The sequence below is a fragment of the Eleutherodactylus coqui genome, chromosome 3, assembly GCF_035609145.1.
Source record: "Eleutherodactylus coqui strain aEleCoq1 chromosome 3, aEleCoq1.hap1, whole genome shotgun sequence".
Taxonomy (NCBI): Eukaryota; Metazoa; Chordata; class Amphibia; order Anura; family Eleutherodactylidae; genus Eleutherodactylus; species Eleutherodactylus coqui.
The window spans coordinates 99157564-99182410 of record NC_089839.1 but is presented as its reverse complement, the minus strand read 5'-3'; the positions used below and the strand labels follow the sequence as shown (position 1 = coordinate 99182410).

Sequence of the window (24847 nt, the reverse complement as noted above, 5' to 3'; positions counted from 1 at the left end):
AGACAGCTAAAAAGGTATGTGGGTTGTAACTCCTTAAGGACTAAGTGCGGTAAATATACGGCGCTTGGTCCTGGCCTTTAATCCTGGCTGATAGCAGAAGGGGTGGCGTGGGATTAAAGCCTCTGTTCCTGCAATCAAGCAGGAGCAGGTTAGGTCTTCAGCTGTCAGACACAGCTGAGGACCTAGAGAAGTAGTTTTTAAGTTTCTGCCTTCTCCTTTGCAAGCTACATAGTGCTCAATGAGCACAATGTACTAAAAAGTGGAAGTCTGTCACAGAAGAGCTGCAGGGTCCTAACAGACCCAGATCAACTCTGTTAGTGACTGTTTTTCTCTTTAACTATGGTTCCTATGGATGCTCCAGTTACACTGAAAAAGTATAGCATAAAATGCTATGTGAATGACCCCCAGAGGTCTTATGACGTCATGTGGGACATAGATGGTAAAAATAGTTACACAAAAAAGTAAAAACAAAAGTACAAAAAAATAAAAATACATGTATAAAGAGACTGGCGATGACGGCAACCAAAAGCATCACTATATGCGCCCTGCAATCCAAAACTATACAAATTATATATCAAAACATCCGAAACAAAATGAGGAACCCATTCCTGTACTTTAAACATAAAGATAGTATATTAACGCTAAAATAAAACTATAAAACAAAAAAAACTGGTAAAAAAAAGTCCTTGAAAAAAGGATATTCAATAGCCCTTTATGTCACAGTAAAAAAATAATTTTGGTAGCTGAAGAAAAAGGGAAAATAGGGCTGTAAAAGCACCATATGGGTAAAATCCCTAAAAGTGTGTGTGGTCCTTTTTTTAGGAACTAAACACCCAGTTCCTCAAGGCTATAAATTAATAAGGCCTAATGTCTCCCACGCATGAAATGCGCAGATCAATTATCCCATAGGGAATCATTGACCATAAGTATTTAACCGCCATGGATGTGATTTATTTCGATTTACGGATTTCACGCACGGGGAAAAAAAAAATCATGCTCCATTTTAACGCGGCTCACGCGTGGATGAGGGGCATTGATCTCTATGGGTGCGGGAGATCCTCAGTGCATCCACAGATTTGCAGATGCACTGCGGATTTGAAGGCTAAATTCAATTAGGAAGGTGAGGAAAAGGCTGGGAGATGGGATTGCGTTTTTTTTCACGTGCGGATGATCCGCAGTGCATCCGCGTGTGAAAAATCTGCGATCTCCCACAAGCCAAAAAAAAAAATGTTTTACAAAGATTATCCGCTGCAGAAATCCACATCAAATGTCCACGCAAACCATATTATGCCCGTGGATGAGGCCTAAATCTTAATCGATCTCTAAATGTATGCTACTTTCTAATATACTTTGTTTCAATTCTCCACTATTTTCAATAAGTATAGAGAATATTGCACTTAGGCCTCATTCACACAGACACTGTCCGCATGCAGTGTAGCCGCATACATAGATCGCGTGAACCGGCTGATTCTAACTACTTTGTAATAGCCCGTTCACACAATCCAAGGTGTGCACTGCGTGCTTTGTGCTTTCCAGCTCCTATAGAAGTGTATGGAAAGCATGCAGCAAGGATAGCTCAGGTCCCATCTTTGGGCGCACCTTGGAGCTGACAGGCAAGTTTGCATGTCTAACAATCGTCCATGTGAACGCTTCTATAGGAAACCATTGATTCCTATAGAAGCGCTTTCTGTGCCCACCTCTTATGCGTGCGGACAGCCCCTGTGTGAATGAGGCCTTATTCACTCACAGCAAGCATGTAAAGACAGTGCATAAAGATTTACAGCTATTTCTTCGGCTGACACATGGATACATTACTTTCCAGTCTAGACAAACCTCTGTGAGCGAAATACATCATCCATAACTGCTCAGAGCTGTCTGCTAGTTTATAACAATATATCATTCAGCAGTCCAGGCTGTTATGTTCTCATAGCATTGCCTCGACTAGATACAATAGTATCAGCCTGGAGCAGAACTAGTCATATAGTAGTTTTCTGTGAGTTAAGACCTTCATTTACATACACAGGATGAAAACGAATATTTTATGCTGCTTTTAGACTGAACGATTGTAGTTCTAATGAGTAAAACTGAGCGCTAATTGTTTGTCATTGGCTGCGTTTAAACTGAACAAGAATCGTATGCTTTTCGTTTCAGCCGGCATAAAAATCAGCGTTCGTTCGTGCACTAATTGCGCAGTTTAAATACTCTACCCGAGCGTGAGTGAGCTGGTGATGATGTCACTAAACTCGTTCACTCGGGCAAACCAGAATCGTGCAGTCCTCATCCCGTGTAAGATGAGCATTAGGCTCTGATCAAACCCCCTTCTTAGTAAGGTTGTATATTGTGTCCATAGGTTCCTATGCACCCAGCATGTGCCAAAAGGGTGTCCTACTGGCATATGCTGTGCTGCTATGTGTCGGCATATGCTTTTATCCCTGTATAAAAAACCATGATCTACCACGATTTTCCATGCAGTGGGACACAGTAAAACAACTTTTTAAAACAATGGGAGTCAATTTTTAAAATCCAGTATTATATGCTGGTACAGTGACAGTGGAGGAATATTCCTAGTGTTTACCATTGAGGTGCTTCCAAAAGTAACATGTGACTAGAGTCTTAAAATGATCAGGAACTGAAATACTAAGTTTGTTACAAAGTTTTCTAACCTTTTGTGTATGCTGTTAGGCTTTATATATAACCTGAAAATCTTTAATGTAAAGGCGTAGACCTGCTGAGCAAAACGACTGCGTCCTTCACTCCCTAATAGGTATTTTGCAATTTTATATTGATGCTCAAACTCCTACATTATCTCACCATATTCTGTCCCATTATATCCACCCCAACACTCAAAAAAGGGAACCGATGCAAACAAAAAGAAAAAGGAAAGCTGTTGTTGGATGTCCTCCTCTTTTGGGAAATTTATTGAAGCCGTTTGTCTATTTCTTGCAGCTATGGGGCTGGCGGCCCTCGAAGTCATGCAGGCTGTCCAGAAGACATGGATGAACTCCAAAGTGCGAATTAATGGGAAAACCAGGCTAATGCAGTGGAGAGATATGTTTGACATTGCTGTTAAATGGAGAAGGTACATTGACTGGAAACTTGGCATGTTCTATCATGGTTAAACTCTATTCCTTATGTCCCAAATATAAGATTTTATTGATGATTGTAATAGAGTGGGATGATTTCTAGTGCCAGTCAACCACCCAAACATTCCCTGGGCAATCTGCAATGAATCTAAACTGCATCTGCTGGTGCATTACAAGCCTACATTCCTATTGGCCGTAATGGTAAATATTGCTATGAGAGGCTGACAATGAAGAACGATCGCTGCACTTGCACTTTTTCAAAGACAGTTGAGTGACCTGTTTAATAATGAATGTAAAACAGACACGAGTTATATTAAATTGTATCTGCAAAACAAAATACACATAAAATGTACAACTTTTAGTGAAGAAATGTAGTTTCTTGTTCAACTAACCTCCTGCTGGTGGGGCTGTTGCACCTTGTATATCTTTTAGTTTGTTTGCAAGGGTTTAATGCAGAAGGCTTTCTGGTCGAAGCAACTTTTTTCTAATTAAAACATAAAATCAACTGTTTTTTGCAGTAAAACTCTGTGGTGTATTATTCCCATGTGCTGCACATCAGATCTGAGGAATTCTGTCTTTAAATCAGTTTTAGCAGCTCACTGGAGCTGCTCTGAAGACGTCTGAATTGGAGGGTGAAGATCTAGTTGACTCCGGCATTGTGAAATAGTTATGTGGTGGGGTTCTCGTAGTGTACAGGACCTCTAGACCATGTTGGAGGTTACCACATGTCATACGTTACTTCATATCGGAAGTACACAATCCTTCTTGCCGTCCATTATTCTTCTTCATTTTAAAGCGGCATTACTTCCAGACCGCTGCACAAATGAAAACGGGATTTGAATATATTATATATGTAAAACAGGAACAGTGAACATCTACTAAATGACTAAGGTGGTTTCACATGTGCTCTGGGGATTACGCTTTCCTGCTCTGTTTGGGGAGTAGGAAAGGGGAAACCCTGTGGCGGAAATGTTCCATCTCTGGATGAAACCGAACAGCGCCATGCAGACCCCATTGACTTAAATAGGGTTCGCCCTTTCCACCCAGCTGTCCGAACTTTGGGCAGAAGAAAAAGAGTGGAATGTAGCCCTTTTTTCTTTCGGTGTTTTCAGCCATATCTGTGATGGAACTTCTGGCCGAAGGTTCCGACTCAGATGTGAAACCGCCTTAACAAAATGATAATGGGAGAAGGAACCCTTCCCACAAGGATCCACAGACTACAAGGTAGGAGGAAGGAGACATAAGGCAAGGGTAGTGGCAACAGGGTTACTGTAGATTTTTCTGAGGAGGTAACTTACTAGGTTCTGTAGCTTTCCAAGGTGGTGGAGAGTTTGATATGATGGGTTAGCAAGTTCCAGAGTATAGATGATGCATGGGAGAAATCTAGGAGATGATTATGTGAGGAGCAGGCTAGGGGAGAGCAGAGATGGTGGTCTTATGCAGATCAGAGTTATCGGGATATTAGGTCAGAGATGTATGGAGGGGACACATTGTGGGCAGCATTGATGACAATGTGAATTGGGTTATCTGAACAAGGAGTAGCTAGTGAAGGGATTCGCAGAGTGGGGAGGCAGGGCAGTAATAAATTGGGAGGAGAGGTGAATTAGCTCTTTATCATGTGCCTAAAAACCTGCATATGACACACACTGAACACCTCTCTACCTGAGAATCCTACAGGCATAATTTAAAGTGGCAGCTGAAGGGAATTATGGGTTCTCCTCTCCCCATAGAATAATCTATTAAAAAGTAACTTCCAGCATTGAACATAGCAAGCTTTCTTAACTTCGGTCCTCAAATACTCCCCAACAGGTCATGCTTACATGATTTCTTTGGCTGGGAACGTTGGTTACACTAAACAAGGCCTACGCATGGCAACCAATAATGGCTCGAATCACTCGCCAAAAAATGTGTGGCTTCTGGCCCTTGGGCATGGAAACAAGTTCAGGCAACCACACAGTGTTTTCATCCATAGTATTGCTATGGACAAGCAATTGCTGATAAATAAGACCCAATGCTATGTTTGTTGATCAGAATTGGTCCGATTTAAGGAAGAGCAGTTCTGTACTGCAGTTCTTTTCTCCAGTTCATAGAGAAGAACCCAAGCAGTTACCCATGAGCAGATGATGTGAACATGCTCACTGGTAAAATGAATGATTCTGCTGATAACATTGTGTTTATTTTTCACCATTTATGTAATTGTTACCCTTTTATATTTTACTGCGCATTGTATTGGTTGCTATTACATGTATTATTTTAGTCTAAACCTGACTTGTCTGTGATGGAGACCTCCAATGTTAATGATTATGTCTTATTTTGGTAGGGTTGCGGACCCCGACCAGCCAGTGCTTTGGTTAGATCAGATGCCAACTCAGAGCCTTATTAGAGGATTCAACAACCACATCAATCTCATCCGGTAACTACTGAGCATTATCATCTAAATCAATTAGGAGGCTTTCACGACTACACTGGGGATTCCGCTTTCCTGCCTCGTTCATAGAGCAAGGAAGGGCAAACCCTGCGGGGGAACACCGCCGGGTGGACCCTGTTGGCTGTAAAGGTATACACAGACTTTCTGCCCAGCTGCCTGGATTTGCGACGGAAGAAAAAGTGCTGCATCCAGTGCTTTTTCTTTGGATATTTGCAGACGGATCTGCGATAATATAAAACTGGCCTTATATTAGCTAAAATAGAAGTTCAGTTCATGCAGAGGCTCATAAAATCTTATGAGGGTTATTTGTTTGTATATTCTTCTATTTCCTTCTGCATGATGATTTGGTAGGGCAGTAACTTTTTGGATCATTCTGTACTGATAAAATGTAGTACCATTTTGTACTGTTGTAAAAAAAAAAACACCTAGTCATAGGCTGAAAAGAAAAGGCCAGACAAGTGCCTGAAGCTTTTCGGATCATTAGGTGTTCTGATATGTTGATCTCTGTTGGGTGATAGCCGGATCGCATAGTGAAACTAGCACTTCTGCTTACACTTTTTAGTACATGGCGCTATGTAGCTGGGAAAGGAGAAGGCAGGAGTGGTTAAAAACAACTTCTTCCTTCTCCTCCAGGTCCTTGGCTGCGTCTGACAGCTGAGAACCCGACCTGCTCCTGCTTAATTGCAAGACCAGAGGCTTTAAATCCGCACCATATTTCTGCTATCGGCTGTGATTAAAGCCTAGGACGAAGCACTGTATATATTTACAGTGCTTGGTCATAAGGGGTTAAAAAGACTAAGTGAAATATGTCCTATTATATAAGTTTTATATATGATAATATTTGATGTATGTGTTTTACAGAGGTCAGGTTATCAATATTCGATATCTTGAATATTTTGAGAAGATTCTCAGCTTTATAAAGGACCGGATAATGATATATCACAGGTAAATATATTAACTTAGTAAAGCATGATCACAAATATTCTGAATCCTCTAGTTACCCTTAGACTCCTATTTTACACGGAGCGATTTACATAGCAGATAAATCATTCGCTCGTAAATCGTACAGTCGTTCACATTCACTGTAGCAGTGAATAAAAGCTACTAAACTCGGGTTTCCCAAAGTGTGCTTCGATTATCAGGGGCTCTGATGGAGGGTCTAGGTCCTGCTCTACTCACCACTGTTGCAGTGTCCGGATAGGCTCTAGTGAGGAACTGAACAAACAGGACCTGTGGTTGGCATAGCAACGCGGATCACATGAGCTGGCTCCGATCACGTGATCCGCGTTGCTATGCTAACCGCAGGTGCTGCTCATTCATTTCCTCACTACAGCCTGTCTGGATATTGCTACAGCGGTGAGCAGAGCGGGTGGCAATGGGGTCACCTATTACTGCCGGGGGGGCCGCAATAGGTGGGCTCATCTATTTCTACCGGGGCTACCAATATAGAAGGTGATCCATTTCTGCCGGGGGCCACCGACATAGGGGGTGACCTATTACTGCCGGGGGCCACCGACATAGGGGGTGACCTATTACTGCCGGGGGCCACCGACATAGGGGGTGACCTATTACTGTCGGGGGCCACCGACATAAGGGGTGACCTATTACTGCCGGGGGCCACCGACATAGGGGGTGACCTATTACTGTCGGGGGCCACCGACATAAGGGGTGACCTATTACTGTCGGGGGCCACCGACATAAGGGGTGACCTATTACTGCCGGGGGCCACCGACATAGGGGGTGACCTATTACTGCCGGGGGCCACCAACATAGGGGGTGACCTATTACTGCTGGGGGACACCGACCTAGGGGGTGACCTATTACTGCCGGGGGCCACCGACCTAGGGGGTCCACCTATACTACATGGGACGGATTTGCAGGGGAATTCACAGTAGCTGGAGCAGCCAAGTTCGATAAGATTTTGAAAATCTCATCCACATGCTGTGGAAAAAATGTTGCACAAAATGCGTGCAGATACTGACATGTGGGGCGGGATTTAATTCCATAGCTTGTTAATTTTAAATATAATGTGTTTCAATAGCCCATCCAGCGCCCCAGTGTTCCTCACAATTTTATTCTTTTTTTAAACATCCCTGTCCTTTTTGGAAAAACAACGCAGGTAAAAATCAAGTTGTGATAAGTCACACCCCTAACACTCCCCTGACCGCAGTCTCTGTCTTGTCAACGTTTCTTGGGGCTCCACAAGAAACTTTTGCTTCAAAAAGGGCTCCATGGCTGAAAACGTTTGGGAACCACTGGACTAAACAATCACTGTTTACACACAACGACGTGTAAATTGTCAAATGATGATTTTTATGCCTATATTAAATGAACGGCGAACAAGAAGCGAGTGAATTCTCGTTCGTCGTTCAATCATTGGCCGTGTTTACACTGAATGAATAGCATTCAATTTCGTATGATCCAACAATTTATTTTTTAGCGATTCGTTCTGTATTATATGACCCTTACTCCATAAAACGGAGTGTTGGCAACCTCCTCTTTCGTCTTCATAACGCGGTATTGTTTCTTTCTTCGGTCCTTATTTCTTGCTTAAATAAAGAACATAAAATTGTTTGTTTACCAAATTGTTGTATTTTAGTGCCAACAATCCTAGAGGTCTTTCAGAAGTTAAAGAAGCATTAGAAAACGTCCATAAAGTAGAGGACCTCTTGCCAATAATGAAGGTAACATTTACCTGTACATTTACTGCTGCACCAATCTGCCCCAGAATGTAAAGATACTAGAGTGGATCCAGCATGGCCTTACAAGGCTGGAATGTGAGGGCAGCATATGGAGCAAAAAAACAAAGCACAGCATAAACATTGACATATAATTGAAAGTTCTTGAAAAAATTGAAATCCTTTAAAGTACATTTATTAACCATTTGTGTTCCACAAGAATTATGTAAAATACAACAATAGCAAGGGGATTGGAAGTCTATAAGACCTGAACTTAAGTATTATTACTAGGCCTTTCCGCTTAGAAGAATCCAGGTTGGGTCAACTCTCTCGACATACACTAGATGGATGAAAATTAAAAATAAATTATGGCTAGCTCCTGTCCATTTTAATTCCCTCTTTTTAGTATAGTCTTTGTGACCCTCTGACTGTTGTATTGCTGAATTGTTGCCTCTATCAGAGGTCTTATTTCCACTATTTGTCGCATTCTTCTGAGTCCCTCCTCAGATTCACCGACCGGGGAGGAATACTTGGGCAAGGGTCTATCGGATGATGTGTGGAGACTTGTTTGACAACGAGTAGCTGAAACTTCCTTGTGTGTTACCAATGGGGAAAATCAGTAAAACTGCTTTTTCTTTAGTATCGCATTCTGGAACTCCTCAATAAACTCAAACCAGCTATTTCACTGATGCTTTGGAGGTGTGCAGAGTCCAGGGGTTCTATATTTCTTATTTTCTGTGACAGTTTTTTTTTTTTTTTTTTTTGTTGTTGTTGCGTTCAACCTTTTTGAATGGAAATACTCCAGGTTCTCCACCATGTTTTGGGGTATGATTTCCCACTTTCTACCTGAACATATTTTCTCAATAGTTTTCCTGTTAAGTTATGAAAGCGCTCTACTAAGTTATTGCTGCACATACTAACTACAGCAAGTTGTTTGATAGCTGGAAACGATCTTCTTCCCTATATATCCTTGATTATTTATTAATTTTTTTGCTTGGTTGAAAAGTATCAGCATACCATTTGACAGTTAATCAGGATAACGTTAACTAACTTGAGGCTGTTTGGAATAGGTGGGATACTTATTGGATAATTCGTAATCAAAGTTGTTCTTCTGTTCTCAGCCCTTGTGTGTGTCTCATTGTCTTTGGACTATATAGGGTGATAATATATATCACCCTATATATATTTTTCTCTTTGTACCTACATTTGCTGCTGTGCTGGATGTTATCTTTAAAGATTATGCCCACCTCTCCTTTCCCTCCATGTGTACTCTTCTCTTTTTCTTTTTTGTTGAAATAGTGGTTTACATTGTTTAAAAAAAAAAAAAGGCATTTCAATAAAAATACAATTCAGGAAGGGGAGTGCCTGTAGAGAGGAGAGTGGGAGAAGGAAGGACACACAGGCAGACAGAATTTGTACAGAGATGTAGCTGCAGATTGTAGTAAGTGTTTTATCTCACCCCCATCCTACTCTGTTCAGTACTGCTGTATAATTTCTTCTGTGCTTCTGCTTGTGTGAGAGATCTAGAGGAGAGGAAATAGTGTTCCCCTTTCTCTGTATTTGCTGTGTGCGGGGAAACAACATAACAGCTAGTTTGTTGCCACTAGCTCAGGGAAAACAGAGAATTAAAGATACAGCCTTCAGAGGGGAAAACTGGTGAAAAATGTCATACAATGTCCAGAAATACCATTACTTTTCTTGTGCATACACAACGGCATATTCTGAAAAGTTACACATACTTTAATAGTGATTCTTCACCTAAATTTATTTATAAATCTGAAGCCTATTACTACTTGAAATGAATGGCTGCATACTGGAATTGCTACCAAACCACTTTTTTCTATCTGCTCAGTTCAAATCCAGCTTTAGGGTGCATTCAGACGACCGTCTATCGGCTGGGTTTTCACGCCCAGCCAATACACGGCGTCTCTCTCTGCAGGGGAAGGAGGCTGGAAGAGCTGGGAGCAGTGCTCTGAGCTCCCACCCCCTCTGCCTCCTCTCCACCCCCTGCACTATTTTCAATGAGGAGAGGCGGAACGGAGGCGGAGCTAATTCCCGAGACTTAGCCCCGCCCCCGTTCCACCGCCTCTCATTGCAAATAGTGCAGAGGGGCGGTCGTCTGAATGCACCCTTAAAGAGGTTATTTGGTGATGTAAATTTCTTACCAGAGGTAACAGGTGCAACTGACTGTCCCGGTAAGAAATTTAAATCACTGGATAACTCCTTTAACTCTTTCCAATCCATTTTCACTGCCACCTGTACGCTCCTCAGATCGTATTTATTTTGGGTGGGAATGCACTTTGTGGATTCCTTGGAAATACTCAACAGAAGCACATAAAAATGACCCGTTACAATGAATTTATTATCAATTTTTTTGAAAATGTAAGTGAGTTATTATATATATATATATATAGTGACTTACTAAATACCTATCAACTATACTGTCTTACATTACACAGATGCCTAGCATAGCTATCATTGATCATGGACAAAGAAGGAACAAAGAGGCTTGGAAGCAATTGTGTCAGGCCTTTCTCACTCCTATCACCACAATATGACCTTGCTGGAGAAACTGTATTCATGCCATATAAAAGCACGTTCTAGTATCGTCCATTGAAGTAACCTTTCTATATGATGTACAATAGCTGATCGCATCCTAACTTTAAAAGTCCTTGTTATTAAAATATTAATTGCTAGTCCAAGTCTTGATTTTCTCTTTCTCGGGTTTACTATATTTGTCTTCTTACCCTCCAATTTAGTGGTGAAAATTGGACTGTTATTAGGTGGATTATGTCATTTTAGGTATATTATTGGAATTGTTCCTAAAGAAATCTATTTATTTACATCACATTTTTTTTATTTTTAGGATGAAATTAAATAATCTGTTCACCTATAAATTGATAATACTTATATCTTACTTTTTGAAAGCAGTTAAACAGCAAAACAAGAGATGGGTTCACAGTGAACACAAAAGTGCCCAGCCTCAAAGATCAAGGGAAAGAATATGATGGCTTCACAATAACTATAACAGGAGATAAGTAAGAAACACATTTCTGTATCTGAACCTCCTTTTATTTATCTTCAAAGAGGCATTCCTTTTCTTAAGCCGCTTTAGGCTTTTAACTTTTTTTTTTTTTTCTCTTCCCAAGGTTTAAGAAAACAAATTCATGATATGTGACATTAGCGCAATGAGCTTCTTCATTGTCCACGTGTGTGCATATTGTGTAACCTGGTTGTATTTTACGTTGGATTTACAGAACATTAAAAAAATTGATTTTGTTTAATTTTTCTTTTTTTTATATTGTCTGTGAGGTGTTTAAAGCTAAACTTCTCTTCTAAGGCATTTCTAAGAGGATAGCGGCTAGAAAGGCTCCGGACTGCAGCTCTGCATATATTGCATTCATACAGATTATAGATAACCTCCGTGTACAGAACATGATTTTTCTTTGCTTCTCATAGCAGTTTGGTTTCAGGTTATTATTCATTATTTCTCTTATTAAACTAGTAGACTGCATGTGGGATTCTATTGTATTCTTTTAGAACAGTCGTGAAAAGAAATAATCTCTTGCTGGGAAAAATTAGTATTGCATACATTTAGTTTAGCGCTGCGAGCACAAATCCGGCCCGTTTCAGACGGCCATTGTTGGAGCCACAAGATCCAGGCATTACAATACAGCCGCGTTTTACCATCTAAAATTGATCTTTAATAATAAATTACATTTCAACAACAGGTATTTTTTAGGTCCAAAACATGCTGACTAATTACTTAACCCCTTAGTGTCAAAGTCTGTTTGCACCTTAATGACCAACCAGTTTGTAGAGCCATAACTCTTTTTAATCTTTTTGTCAATATACCTATACGAGGGATTGTTTTTTTTGCGGGATGAGTTGTACTTTTTAATAGTACCATTTGTTGAACTTCCTACTGTTTTGTGTAAGGTTAGAGGCAAAATTTAGGTATTTTCACCCGGGTGTGCATTTGTGCGGATTAAATGTACTAACCTTTTTCTCTGGGTCATTATGAACATAGCAATAACAGACCTCTGTTCTTTTTTTTTTTTTTAACATGGTAAAGGGGGAAAGGTAGAGTTCTGGCATTTTTTTTCTTTTATTATTTCTATGGATTTTGTTTTCTTTTTGTCCCACAATATCACAATATTTTATCATTCTTATAATATACTACTGTACTTCAGTATAGAAGTGTATTATAAATCCTATGAAGTCCTGCCTCATAGGCCTCGTACATGGCAGACCAGGAGATCATACTGAAGCTTCTGGATGCCGTAGCAAACCTATCGGGATGACATCACGGGGTTCTAATGGGTGACAGAAGGAGCCCCCTTCCTCGGTCACATTGACCATGGCATGTAAAGGGTTAAACACCTGGGATCAAAGGTTTGTCTTGTCCCCACTGTTTGAGCAGGTGCAAGGCTGTTATCCAACAGCTGAGCACCTGCTTCCCCTGGCACAGGAGACCCACGCCAGGCTTCTGATGCAACTTCGTAAAAAGACAGTACATCAGAAAAAAGCCAATTAGAGACCACCATCAAAAGCAGTATGGCCAGTCATTAGGGGGTTAATATATCTTTTGTCAGAACTCCAAATCTCCTGCATAGATAGTCGAATGCTAACATGTTGGCCGCCTGCATTAAAAAAGCTCGAACAGCTACAAAGATGTATCAAGAAATTAAACTGCATAGAACATAGAATCTATTGTACTTAGATGAAAAATTTGAAGATGTTCCAAGGTGGCCATTCACTATAAGGTGGAAAAAAATCTCTTATGGGAACAATGTCTTGGTCTTGCAGAGATCCTTTAACCCATTCTTGCATTTGGCTAATCTTTATCTTTTCACTTCTTTGACAGTATAACTTTCACATATATTGACGTAACTTATGAATGAAGTTAAAAGGCCATTCCAGGAAAAACACATTTTTCTATCCCTTTCCAGTCTTACCTGATTGTCTTTTACACTCTGGGCTCTCCTCTGTATATTGCAACCACTTCCATGCAGTGCAGCCCCTGTCTGATGCCTATCCGGCACCATATTGATGCCGCTTTCACATCAATCCCATGATGCATCAGCACAGCATTATGTGATCAGGTACAGGCTATACTATCTCTACAACACTACCATTCCCTTTTGTATTCACCTAAATAAGCCACAGAACATAATTGTACAGTCAGGAGGATGAGCTGTCATTGCCTCTAGTATAACTGTATGACAGGAGCTGTGTAATCATCATCAGTAACTTTAATAGGAGTGTCTGCATCCCCAGCTAATCAGCTTCTGTGGTACGGTTCACGTAGCAGCATCACACAGACTGAGAGGCTGACTAGTTTCATACAGCAGAACCCCAAGTAAATCTGAGCTGGTCACAAATGAGATCACATGAACCTCTGAGGAAAAAGAGGCTGGGAGTTTCAGATAGAAAAGGAGTTACTAACCAAGATCATACTAGCCAAATTGTATTTACTGGTGGGCTAATAAAGAATGAAAAAAAAACACTGGAGTTGCACTTTAAAATGCTGATTGTTTCCATTGTAGAAAATATAGCAAATGGTCTAATTTTTTTGGACACTTGAGATGTAAACTGGGAACCAAGTGCTTGTCGTGACTAGCTGATATCCCAGTGATTATGGCTACAAATAAATCGATCTTAAAGGTGTTGTCTGAGGTGAAAATAAGGGTCCCTTCCCCAGAAATGGCACCAATTTTCTTGTAGTTTGTACCTGAAGGACCCCCTGCTCTATTTTGGACATTTTGCCACACTGTTTGTCCCTACTAAATTAACTATAGCATCTCGTCTCCACCCCTTACCACTAGCCCACCCCCCATAAACAGAAACATGTGGCTCATAGCGCTTCTTTTTGGTATAATGGTGGAGTGGATAAAAATATAGTTGACAGCTACAACTTTTTATGGCTATTTAACTGTGCAGTGGAATAAACCTAATGGGAATACATTATGGTAAGTATTGCGTGCGGGGTAGTGTGACATTTTCCTAGTTCCTAGATATCCAATATGAAATATGTTTTGTGAATTAATCTTTTAAAATCTGTTACTGATGCAGCAGTTTTCCTTGTCAAACGAACTAACAGCTTGTTCTGGCAAGCAAAAACCTTACAAAGCTTAATACCATCCTATGGTTTCAGAGTTTTACCTTCCCTAAAGGGGTATTACCATCTCATTAGTCTTACTTCAACATGTTCGAAATCACAAAACAAGGTCTTCCCCCATAAGATGTTCTTTCCAAAATGCTCCGTTCTCCAGATATCGCAGCTGTTGATTCCTCTGTTCTCCAGTCGTTTACTAAACGTTACCAGAAAACCAGACCAGCTCTACTATGGAAAGAAATAGCAGGGCACAAGGGTGACGGCTGGTGGCCGAGGTGAAAGCCAGTGTGCATGCGCTCCTGAGATCCCGGCCATCAGATTTGGATGAAAGAAATGCCCAAGTGCCGGCCTCCTCTACTGTTTCTTTCCATTGTTTTGCGATTTTGAACACCCTGAAATAGGATTTCCACGATGGGAATGCCCTTCTAATGTCCACTTGTGATGTTTTGAATGTTCTCTTTCAGAATCGGTAATATATTGTTTTCAGTGGAGACACAGACAACAGAGGAAAGAACACAGTTGTACCATGCAGAGATCGAGTCTCTTTATAAGGATCTCACAGCCAAAGGAAAGGTTCTGGTTCTTTCCGCAGAACTCGGAGTGAGTGCAATTTTATTTATTTTTAGGTAAATCTCAAAATTTCCCACAAATACTGAAGCCGATCTTCTAGAGGAGCTGTCGGCCTGACATGGTGGTGTTGGTAAATGTTTCCATTCTCCAAAGGGGAACAAGTCTGGTGCACCTTCTCTTAGAAATCTGTTCCTGTATTATTCCCCATAGCAGTTTATGTATAAGGGCTCCTTCACACAGGCGTGTTTATGTATGCAGTGATTTCAATGGCCTCACTTACATTTCCTTTATTTGTGCACACATGGGGAAAAAAGGAGCATGCTCCTCTTTAGTGTACACTGGAGGTTCTCATAGAAGGCTACATGGAGTGGGGGCGCAAATGGGAACACATTATGCAAGGAGATGCACAATTTCAAAGGAAAAAGAACACATCTGTTACTCAATAGGGAAAATAGCCACTTAAATCGGGGTGTGCTTGTCTGCCAATCGCAAATGAACATGCCCTGTGGGCGAATAAAAGTAGAAACCGTCGATACAAGGGCAAAAAAGACTTGTCCATGGAGTAGATATGTTGCACTAATACGTGCACAATTGTGCATATGCCCATGTAAAGGAGCTCTAAGGCTTATGCCAGCTTCACGCAGGAGTAAGCGTATTTACACGTACATTTGCGCTGCATATTTGCACGATGGGCATTGTGTTTTTACGCATATGTGTGCATATTTTACTGTATTTCTTGTGTGCATATGTCTTGTGTATTTGCGAGCACAAAAAAAACACGCTAGCATGCTGCCATTGATTTCAGTAGGCAATTAAAGTTAATTAGTCTAGCGTGCTATCTTCATGCACAATACTCCCGAAAATAAAACATAAGGCATATTTTTTTCCGTTAACGAAAAAACAATACAAACACAAAATACGCTTGTGTGAACGAACCCATTGAAATCAGTGGGTTCTATTCAATGTGTATAATGCGGAATAAGTTGGCGTTATAGAAATAAAGATTATTATTATTGCGCACGCAAATATTGCACACATAATATGCATCACAAATATGCTTGTGTGAATAAGCCCTCGGGGCTCGCACGGTGATATCGCATCTGATTTGTCTGTGGGCTCTTGTCCAACCTGCACGACGCAATCGTCTCAGAATCCAAAACTGTTTGATTTTTGGTTTAACTCACTTGTAACTTTGCCATCATAGATTGCACTGCAGGTTGGGAACGACTTTTCTACAACTTAACTGTTTAAAAGTCGGATATCAACCCTAAAACAGTCGCACAACAGCGGACAAACAAGTCGGGCAAATTGTACTTTTTGAACGTGCAACTTTTCTGAGACTTGATTTTTCATGACCAATGTCACCTGTGTAGCCGAAGCGTAAAGGCCCATTTACACCAGCCGATGATCGCCAAAAAATCGCTAATCGGCGATCGTTTTAGCGATAATCGGTGCTTGTAAATGTGTGCCCATCGTGCGCTTTTCAGGCACTGTTAGCTGATTGTTAAATTCAGGCTAACCTAAAAATCGTCATTCACTCTTATCAGAGGTTCTCCACAGGGAGTGCTGACGGCATTGTTTTCCTGTGGAGCACAAAGGATCTGAGCGCAGATAAGAGCCCTTGGGCTATTAACTGTGTTCAGTGAAGGCTTTACACACGTAATTGGTACTTAAGTAGCTGAGTAGGTACTTAATAATACCTTATGCAAAATGATCGCTCAAAGCCGTCACTCACTGTCGTTTGAGCGATGTTTGAGCAATGATCTGCTGGTGTAAATGGGCCTTAGGCCGGATTCACACAAAGCTTATGCGTGAGATTGTGCTGCAGTTTTGTGCATTGGGCGTTGTGTATTTGTGCATGCAAATCATGCACGTTTTCTTGCGCAAAACAACTCCCAGCCGCAGTCCCATGCACTGAAATGACTTACTAGCTTAATTAGTTTTATTTTCCTGCGCAGCTGTGCATGCTATGTATTTCTTTTGCGCAGTGGAATTGTGCACGCAAAATACAAGCTGGTGTATGAACCTATTGAAAGCAATGGGTTTTATCCACTATGTATTGTGTGCGCAAACATGGTCGTGTGAATCCGGCCTAAATTGACAACTGAGTGTTACCATTCTCTTTGCTGTGTCCTTTCACAGTCTGAGGTCGGCCTCACACGGGCATATTTGCATGTGTGCACATTGATTTCAATGGGTTCATTCACATTTCGGTGTTGCAAAAAAAAAGTTCTATTTAACCTTTTCCATATACTTATTCTAAAAAACGAGTGTTACTGTTGACTGGGGATAGTTTGCCAAAATGATGCCATGAATTAAAATCTGTGCCAGCGAGCTTGTTATTGCCAAACCTTAGAGCCCATCAGCTGTCTGCGCTCTCAAGGTGACTGCAAAGTATTGTCATATTTATAGACCTGCCTACATTTTAGCTTTGTGCAGATCTGATTTCATTGTGTATTTCAATGCTCCAAATCCCTACCGATGCAGAAATGAAACAAGGCCATCTTCTATTATATGCATCTGAAAGTAATATATCTGGGTTTGTCCTAATGCGTTGCACATGTCAGGACACGGATCGAACTATCTGCTGACAACTTGTCTTGACCAGGAAAAAAAAAGTCTGTGCATTTCTGTGACACCGCACCGCAATAATGTATTGCGGTTTTCAATCTTGCTTTTGGAAAGCTCTCACTGATGCTAGGAATGCTTCTCATCTTTGGTTTCTAGGAGGCAGATGTTGTCTGTGAACTGATTCTGTCATTGGTGTATTACTTCTACAATTTAATGCCGCTCTCCAGGGGATCCAGGTCAGTGTCATTCATCATATAAAACTAGTTGGAACGCACGCCATACTACTCATATATAACACTTATTTTCGTAGACTTTCTAAAAGGGGACTGTGTGATGGTGGTGGTTTACAGTAAATGATGGAAAAAATCTGTTGCCTTTTAAACGGAGACTGAGGCTGTGTTCGCACCGATTCACTACAGATTTCACCCTTTCAATTGCATTCGAATTTGAAGGGGTGAATTCTGCTGAAGATCTGCACAAAATTCCATAACAAAATTCGCAGCAAATCGGCGCAGTGTGAACGCATCCCAAATCTGTTTCACATATAGCACTTCTATTATGCCGTAGAACAGGTGGAGAAATCCACACCAAGATTCGCAATGATTTTCACATGCAGATTTTATTGTGGATTTTGCATCGGATTTCACCTATTACATCGTAATAGCAGACATTCACAATATTTCCACATGAGCATGTCTAGAATCCTCTGCGCAGTTTTTTTACACTGTAAAGGCGGCTTCACACGGATTCAGTTGTGCACGCAATACACAGAGAACAGAACCCTTGATTTCAATGGGGCAGCTCCTATCCTTTCTTTGCGTGCTCCACTTTTGTGCGCATTTAGGCACCCTAGGTCCCCATATAACCTTATGGGAGGTGCACGAATGCACACCCAATGCGTGTGAATGTGCAATACGCTGCGCAATTCTGTAAAAAAACAGGCTAAATAGCCAATAGCTGTTTGTCTGCTGTGCGCAAGCAGTACGTTAAATACGCAGATACATGTGCAAATCTACCTCGTTCTTAGCGCAATTATGCTGCGCTGAATCGTGTACATTTGCACATACGCCCGTGTGAAGCCGCCCTAAGTGAATAGCGTTTGTTAAACTCCATTCACTTGAAATGTGAATTTCAGTCTTGTTCCCCCAATAGAAATTTTACATCAGATGGTTAATTTCGGAGCAAACCCTGAAAATAAAGGCGATCTCATGTGCTGAGAAGGTGGATGCAGTTCATTGTTCCCGGTTATCAGCAATTTAATGCTGGGAAGAGGCGGATTGCTTTATTCTTCAGTGAAATGGTTGATGAGAAGTTCAGAAAATGTTTTCTATGATCTGAGAACTTCTAGAAACACTTTCACATTTGTCAATTAAGACTGTCTGTATATTGCGGTCATAAAAGGGACTTATTCTGATGCTTTTGCCTTTTTATGGCACTGCATCCGAAGCCTGGCCTGGGAGACCTGTGCCAGGGACAACAGGGGCCCGGCTGTCTAACAGCCGGAACCTACTCTAATGGCAAGGACGTAAGCCTTTACGTGCAGTGGTCAATGGACTAATGTGATCATAGGGTCCCAATAAGTTTCTATGGCACCGAAGGCTTGAAGATGGCCTCTGGGTCTGCCATCTACGGCAGTCTGTGAGGCTCGGCCTCCAGCTGAGCTTCATAGGACCGTGTAATACACTGTAAGGTATTACAGTTTATTATAAAAACGATCAAGGTTGATTAACTTGTTACTTTTTTTTGTTAAGGAATTTGAATCTAAAAAGGGAAAAAAAAACTAAAATAAAACAGTCACCGCCCCACCTTCCCCCGGTTAGTATTTAAAAGGGAAAAAAGCGCAAAATAATCACAACAAATTTGATATTGCTGCTTTTGTAATAACCCATGTAAAAAAGTTAGTACATTATTTAACATCACATGCAATGCAATGACATCATTGAATGGGTGTGATTGGCTGAAGCCACGTGCGCCTTCAGCCAATCACAGCCATTCAATGCTGTCATTGAATGGCTGTAACTGGCTGACGGCGTGTGTATTAGCTTTCTGGAGGCGGGGATTTCAAGCCCCGCATTCAGAAAGCAATGCTGCGCCGGGGACGAGGAGCGAGCGACATCCTGCCGGAACGCGACAGAACGCCGGGGGAGGTGAGTAATGATTTTTTTTTTTTTTACACTTTTTTTTTGGTATTACCGGCGTATAAGACGACCCCCGACTTCAGAGCAGATTTTTCGGGGTTCAAAAGTCGTCTTATACGCCGGTATATACGGTAAACGTTTAAAAAACCCAACCTAGGTAATTTTGCATAGCTCACCCCACTAAAAATGGAATGGAAAGCAATCAAAAAATCGTACGCACCAAGAAAAGTTACTGTTAAAAGGTAAAACTATAAAAAAAAAACTCTTCCACAGTTGATGGGGCATGTTAGGGGTCTTTGAATATGGCAATAGAAAAAGATACATTTAAAAAAAAAAGTGGAAAAGTTACAAAAAAAATTATATAAATTTGATATCAACGTAATTATACTGATCGGCTGGATTAATTTTACATATTGTTTATAACGCATGGTAAATGCTGTGTAGTATAAATCAAATGCCAGAATTGCAGCTTTTTTAATCTTGCCTCTATATAAAATGGCATCCATGAATACTAGAGGTCCTCCTACGACACAAGTCCTCACAGGGCTCCGGCAATATACAAATACTACGGCTCTAGGAATGCATTAACACAAAAGCAAATCTTAATATAACCGCATAAACTTGGTATCGCCAGAATCGTGCTGACCCGGAGAATAAGGTTATCACATTATTCCCTATGCTGTAAAATGAAATCCAAAAAAACAATGGCAGAAATTTTTTTTCCCCGATCCACCTAAAGAAATTTTTTTTAGTAATAGAACACGTTATATGTAACCGAAAGGATGCCATTCCAAAAAATACAACTTGTCTTGAAAAACACAAGCCCTCATGTGGTTATGGCGAGGAACAATGAAACCGTTATGGCTGTAGGAATGCGGTGATGAAGAAAACTGAAAAAACAAGTCTGAGGCAGTTTTAGTGTACATCAGGGCCGTTAGAACAAAGTGTGAACGTAGCCCCATATCAGCAGCTCTTTTCATAGGATACACTTTTATTAGCTGTTGGTTTAGACCTAAAACCTTCATAAAAAGATCCTACATGAAACTATTGCTCCATCGAGAATGTTCTGAAGCAGCCCTGAGCCACTAGGGATCGCAGCGTGTGATGTGAGCTTCATAGCCTGCAGCATGTGTTACTACATACTGTATACTTGGGGTCAGTGTGGGCCTAATAAAGGGAACCCAGACATCTTTAAAGATGAAGAAGTCGCTGCCTGTGCAGTTACTGGGGCAGATTTACTAACACTTAGACAACGCAGACATAGAATTGTGGCCCTTTATGGTTCAAAAATATTTTATTAGCTGTATCGGACAGTACAGTAGAAAATCGTTGCAGGGTTAGTTGTGCATCCGTCAAATTCCTAATCACAGACCTTTCTCCCTGATAGTTCCTCCGCCACCCACCCAATGTCCCAGCTATTTTTATTTTTATTCGTGAAAAATAAAATATAACAAAACAAAGTAATCCAAAATCCCCTGGTGTAAATTGCGACCCATCCTGGTCTGGGGGATTGAGGTAATATCGGGGTCTTCAGGGTTTTAGAGCAGAGCACGGAAAACCCTGAAGGAAAGATTGGGGGAGTAGGGGAGTAGAAAGGTAGAGAAAGGGAAAAGAGGGGAGAAGAAGGAAAAGAGAGAGAGAGAGAAAGATGTCCGTCCAGTCTATAAACACCTATCAGTAGGTTCGAATTATGGCCCTTTACACAGGCTGATAAATCATTCAGAATGTTTGTCATTCAATGTAAATGCCCCGGCTGAATGACTAACGAGAATTCATTCGCTTCTTGTTCTTCATTCAGTTTCTGAAAACTGAACGAGAGATCGGCCCTCGTAAACAGGCCGTATTACTTATGAGCAACTACCTTTTTACTGGAACTATCCCCGGCTGCTCCGTAAAAGCACAGGAGCGATTATCGCTGGGGCGGCCTATCGGGCATCTGCACCTGAATGATCGTCCTGTGTAAAAGGGCCCTTACTACTACATTAGCTTCCTGCAAAGGGATGTGCACCCACCTGTCTTTTAGGGAAAGAACAGTGTAAGCCTCTACAGTGGTATAAATAGCGCCTACGAGTTTGAATTCTTAGTTTCATTCTGGTGAAAACTATTGAAACTTTTTAAATGCATTTAAATGCCTCATTGTTGCTTTATTGCTGGTAGGATGCGCTCTTATAATATATAATACGCTCGTTCTAAAGGATAAACCTGTTCTGAGTGTAACATATTCTGTCGTAAGGGGACATTGTGATCCTGAATGCTTTACTGCTACCAGTTCTAAGAACTCTAGCAGGTGCAAACATCTGGGCATTCACAGAGTGTTTCCTTGCTGTATACTCCACAGTCCAGAGTGTTGGCACAAGAGCAGGGTGTGTATCAGAGGCCATTGGGAATCTTCGTTTTAGCACTTTGTGAGGCAAAAGTGCACAATTTTAAAACCATCTGCTTTCCAAAATCTAAAGAGTATTTTTTTTTTCCCTGCCATTTTTGTCTCCTAATATGTGTTGCCCTCCAACTAATAGGGTCCAGAAGCTAGTCTGATGTTTTTCAGTACAGAAGTGACTTTAAGGTCCTTGAAATCAAAGACTTTGATTTGCAGAAGTCTGCATTAAAAAGGGAGACCCCGATTATTTCAATCCAACTTTTTTGATTCGGAAATATCAGATCTTTTTGGAGAATTCTTTTTAAAGTGAAGCTACAGTCTTATATATATGTTTTGCACAAATAAGTAGTACATGGAACTGTGCAATAACTTGGATTGGATGAAACTGGCAGCTTCCTCTCTTTCCAGCAGCCCGTATTGGCCTTTTTCTAATCTTCAAGCTCTCCATGGACGTTCAGAAATCTCATCGATCCCCAAAAATGTCTAAAGTAATAAAGTGAATACAGGGTGTCTCAAAAGTGTGGTAATGCCCATATAGAATGAAAACTGGTTTGGCAGATGGCGATCTAATTTTGCATGCAAGCTGTGGGGGAAGGGGGAAACCTATTAGTCCATGACACCAAAATGACAGCCATTTTGAATGTTGATCTCTTGGATTCAACTCTAATTTTCAATGGGAATGTAGGTGTTATAATGTTAAATTTTTTTTCCTGTGGCTTACCTGCTCCTGCAGCCACGACGGGTCGCCACTGTGCTACGGCTTCTTCCTTTGCATCCCTAAATTCTGACCATAAGCCTTGTGCATACTCCCGTCCAGTTTCTTAAAGAGCCAATGTGCGCTCTCTTTACTCATCCACCTTCAATCCTGCACTTGCTATACTAGACATCCGTTTGCTAGGGTGAATGCCTAAGCAATTTAGTTATATTCCTTCCAGTTGTGAAGAGCCCTCGTTTGTGTTCCAGGTTCTGACCCTTTGCCTGTATTTGACTATTCTGATCTCTGTGCTCCTTGACTTCAGTTCCGTATCCTAAATATTGCTAGTCTGCCACCTGTCCTGTTTGTGTAACTCTGCTACTATTCCAGACTTAGGCCTGTCTCCATAATACACACCTGTTCAGGCCTACAGGTACCACACCTTGTCCCAGTTGGGCGTCAGTTGCCACACAAATGGGACTGTATGTGTGTAACTGCTTTGAGGCCCCATAGAAAAGCTGGCATCACACTTGCAGGGCCCTAAATTTGAAATTCTCTGCCAGTTTGATATATCACACCTACCTTTCCATTGGAAAAACTAGGCAGTGTTCACACTGAACAGGTTTGCAGTGGAATGTCAAACGTTCTGAAGCTGAAAGTCTGCATGAAAACTCGCATCCTCTAACTTGTAACTCCTCTCTATACTTGTATTACTTATGTGATGGACACACGGGTTATCTACTAGATCGGGGATTAAGAGAGCTTTCATTCTTATTACTGAAATGCCAATGTTATTTAAAAAGTTTTTTTTTTTCCCTCTCCATATTAGTGTGGTTGCTTATTCTGTAATTATGGGCGCTTTAATGGCTGGTGGCAAAGAGGTTTCAGGGAAGATTCCTAAAGGAAAGGTATGCCTGTTTTCACCATTATGACAATCTATGCTTTTTCAGAACCAATTCCTGCACTCAAATTTCCACCTAAATTGTAACACTGGCCATATATTGGTACATTAAAAGTTAGTGATGGCCAACATACGGAAGTTGTTTTATTTGTAACGATGGTGCCACCTGTCTCTGGATGGTGGACAATCTAACAAGTTAGAGCTGCTTGTGCTTGGTGGATGATCCTCTCTACGGGTGGTCTGTCAAAGATTGTGTGTGTGTGTGTGTGTCCCAGTACCACCTAACAGTGTGGCCAGTGCCGTCCAGGGTGGTCAGCCATTTGTCAATATAACCATCTAGCTTCAGGCATTCCAATAATGCGACGACTCTATTAACTGGGTGAAATCTCGTTGCATGGCAGAGGTGTCTAGTGGTCAGCAAACTCTACACAAGCAGAAGAAGAGATCACTACACACAAGGAGCCTCTGAGAGCATTTTATAGGCCAAGGGGGGAACCACTTTTAGGCCCTCTGGTGACAAGTTTGTTCATCTAATCCCACCACAATTCTGTATATATTACATTGAGTTATTACATTTACATTTGTTTCGTCTGAGTATGAACTTCTCTCCTCTTTTTTGCTGCACAAGTTGTTTTTATGCTTGTAGACACAATTATGCTATCAGGCTCTTGGAGTTCACATTGCAGCAGGTGCCTATGAGCTAACTGCCGTAACTTTGTTTATAGCTGGTGGATTTTGAAGCTATGACCGCACCAGGATCAGAAGCATTCAGTAAAACCGCCAAAAGCTGGATGAATCTAAGAAGGTAAATAAATAGCTCTTCAATGTGTTTTTAAAATGAAAGCTATAAAAAATAAATGCAGGTAGAGCACCACAACATACTAACTCTGTGCCGCAAATGGTTTTCAGGCACTTAAAATTGTTTAAATTAAAGACAAACTTTGCCTTTAAAAAGTTTATCAACATTTATCACTAGAAAGAGAAGCTTTGTTATCTTAGGGGGGGTTTCCATTGACAGGCTAACCAATGACAAGTATGTCCAATGTGAGCAGCCGGTGGTATCCAGTTCTTCCCCTTTTTGTATATATCATACTTGATTACTTTTTACAACCATTTGAAAGTATGTTGTGTTTTGTGCACCATGGCCATTTTTTGTTTACATAAATACACTATCCAAAGTTGCCTTCATTGTGCCATCAGAATAAGTCCTGAAGTGGTGCCAACAGAGGGCACTGCTTATGGGAGAGGCAATCAGAATGCTTCCTTTCACATAGCCATAGAAAATAGAA

The 24847-nt window shown here is 41.1% G+C and overlaps 1 protein-coding gene across 3 annotated transcripts in view; it reads left to right on the top strand.

The window, feature by feature from the left end:
- TTC13 (tetratricopeptide repeat domain 13) overlaps positions 1-24847 on the top strand; it is a 71284-nt gene that overhangs the window by 42372 nt on the left and 4065 nt on the right. The window contains exons 14-22 of one of the 3 annotated variants that reach the window (XM_066595912.1): positions 2947-3079; positions 5404-5496; positions 6373-6456; positions 8111-8195; positions 11121-11227; positions 14772-14907; positions 17605-17684; positions 23487-23565; positions 24284-24363. In XM_066595912.1, the coding sequence (XP_066452009.1) occupies positions 2947-3079; positions 5404-5496; positions 6373-6456; positions 8111-8195; positions 11121-11227; positions 14772-14907; positions 17605-17684; positions 23487-23565; positions 24284-24363 (877 nt within the window). Of the gene's footprint in view, positions 1-2946; positions 3080-5403; positions 5497-6372; positions 6457-8110; positions 8196-11117; positions 11228-11338; positions 11473-14771; positions 14908-17604; positions 17685-23486; positions 23566-24283; positions 24364-24847 lie in introns of those variants that run through there. The other 2 variants (XM_066595911.1, XM_066595913.1) reach the window with 2 other exon arrangements.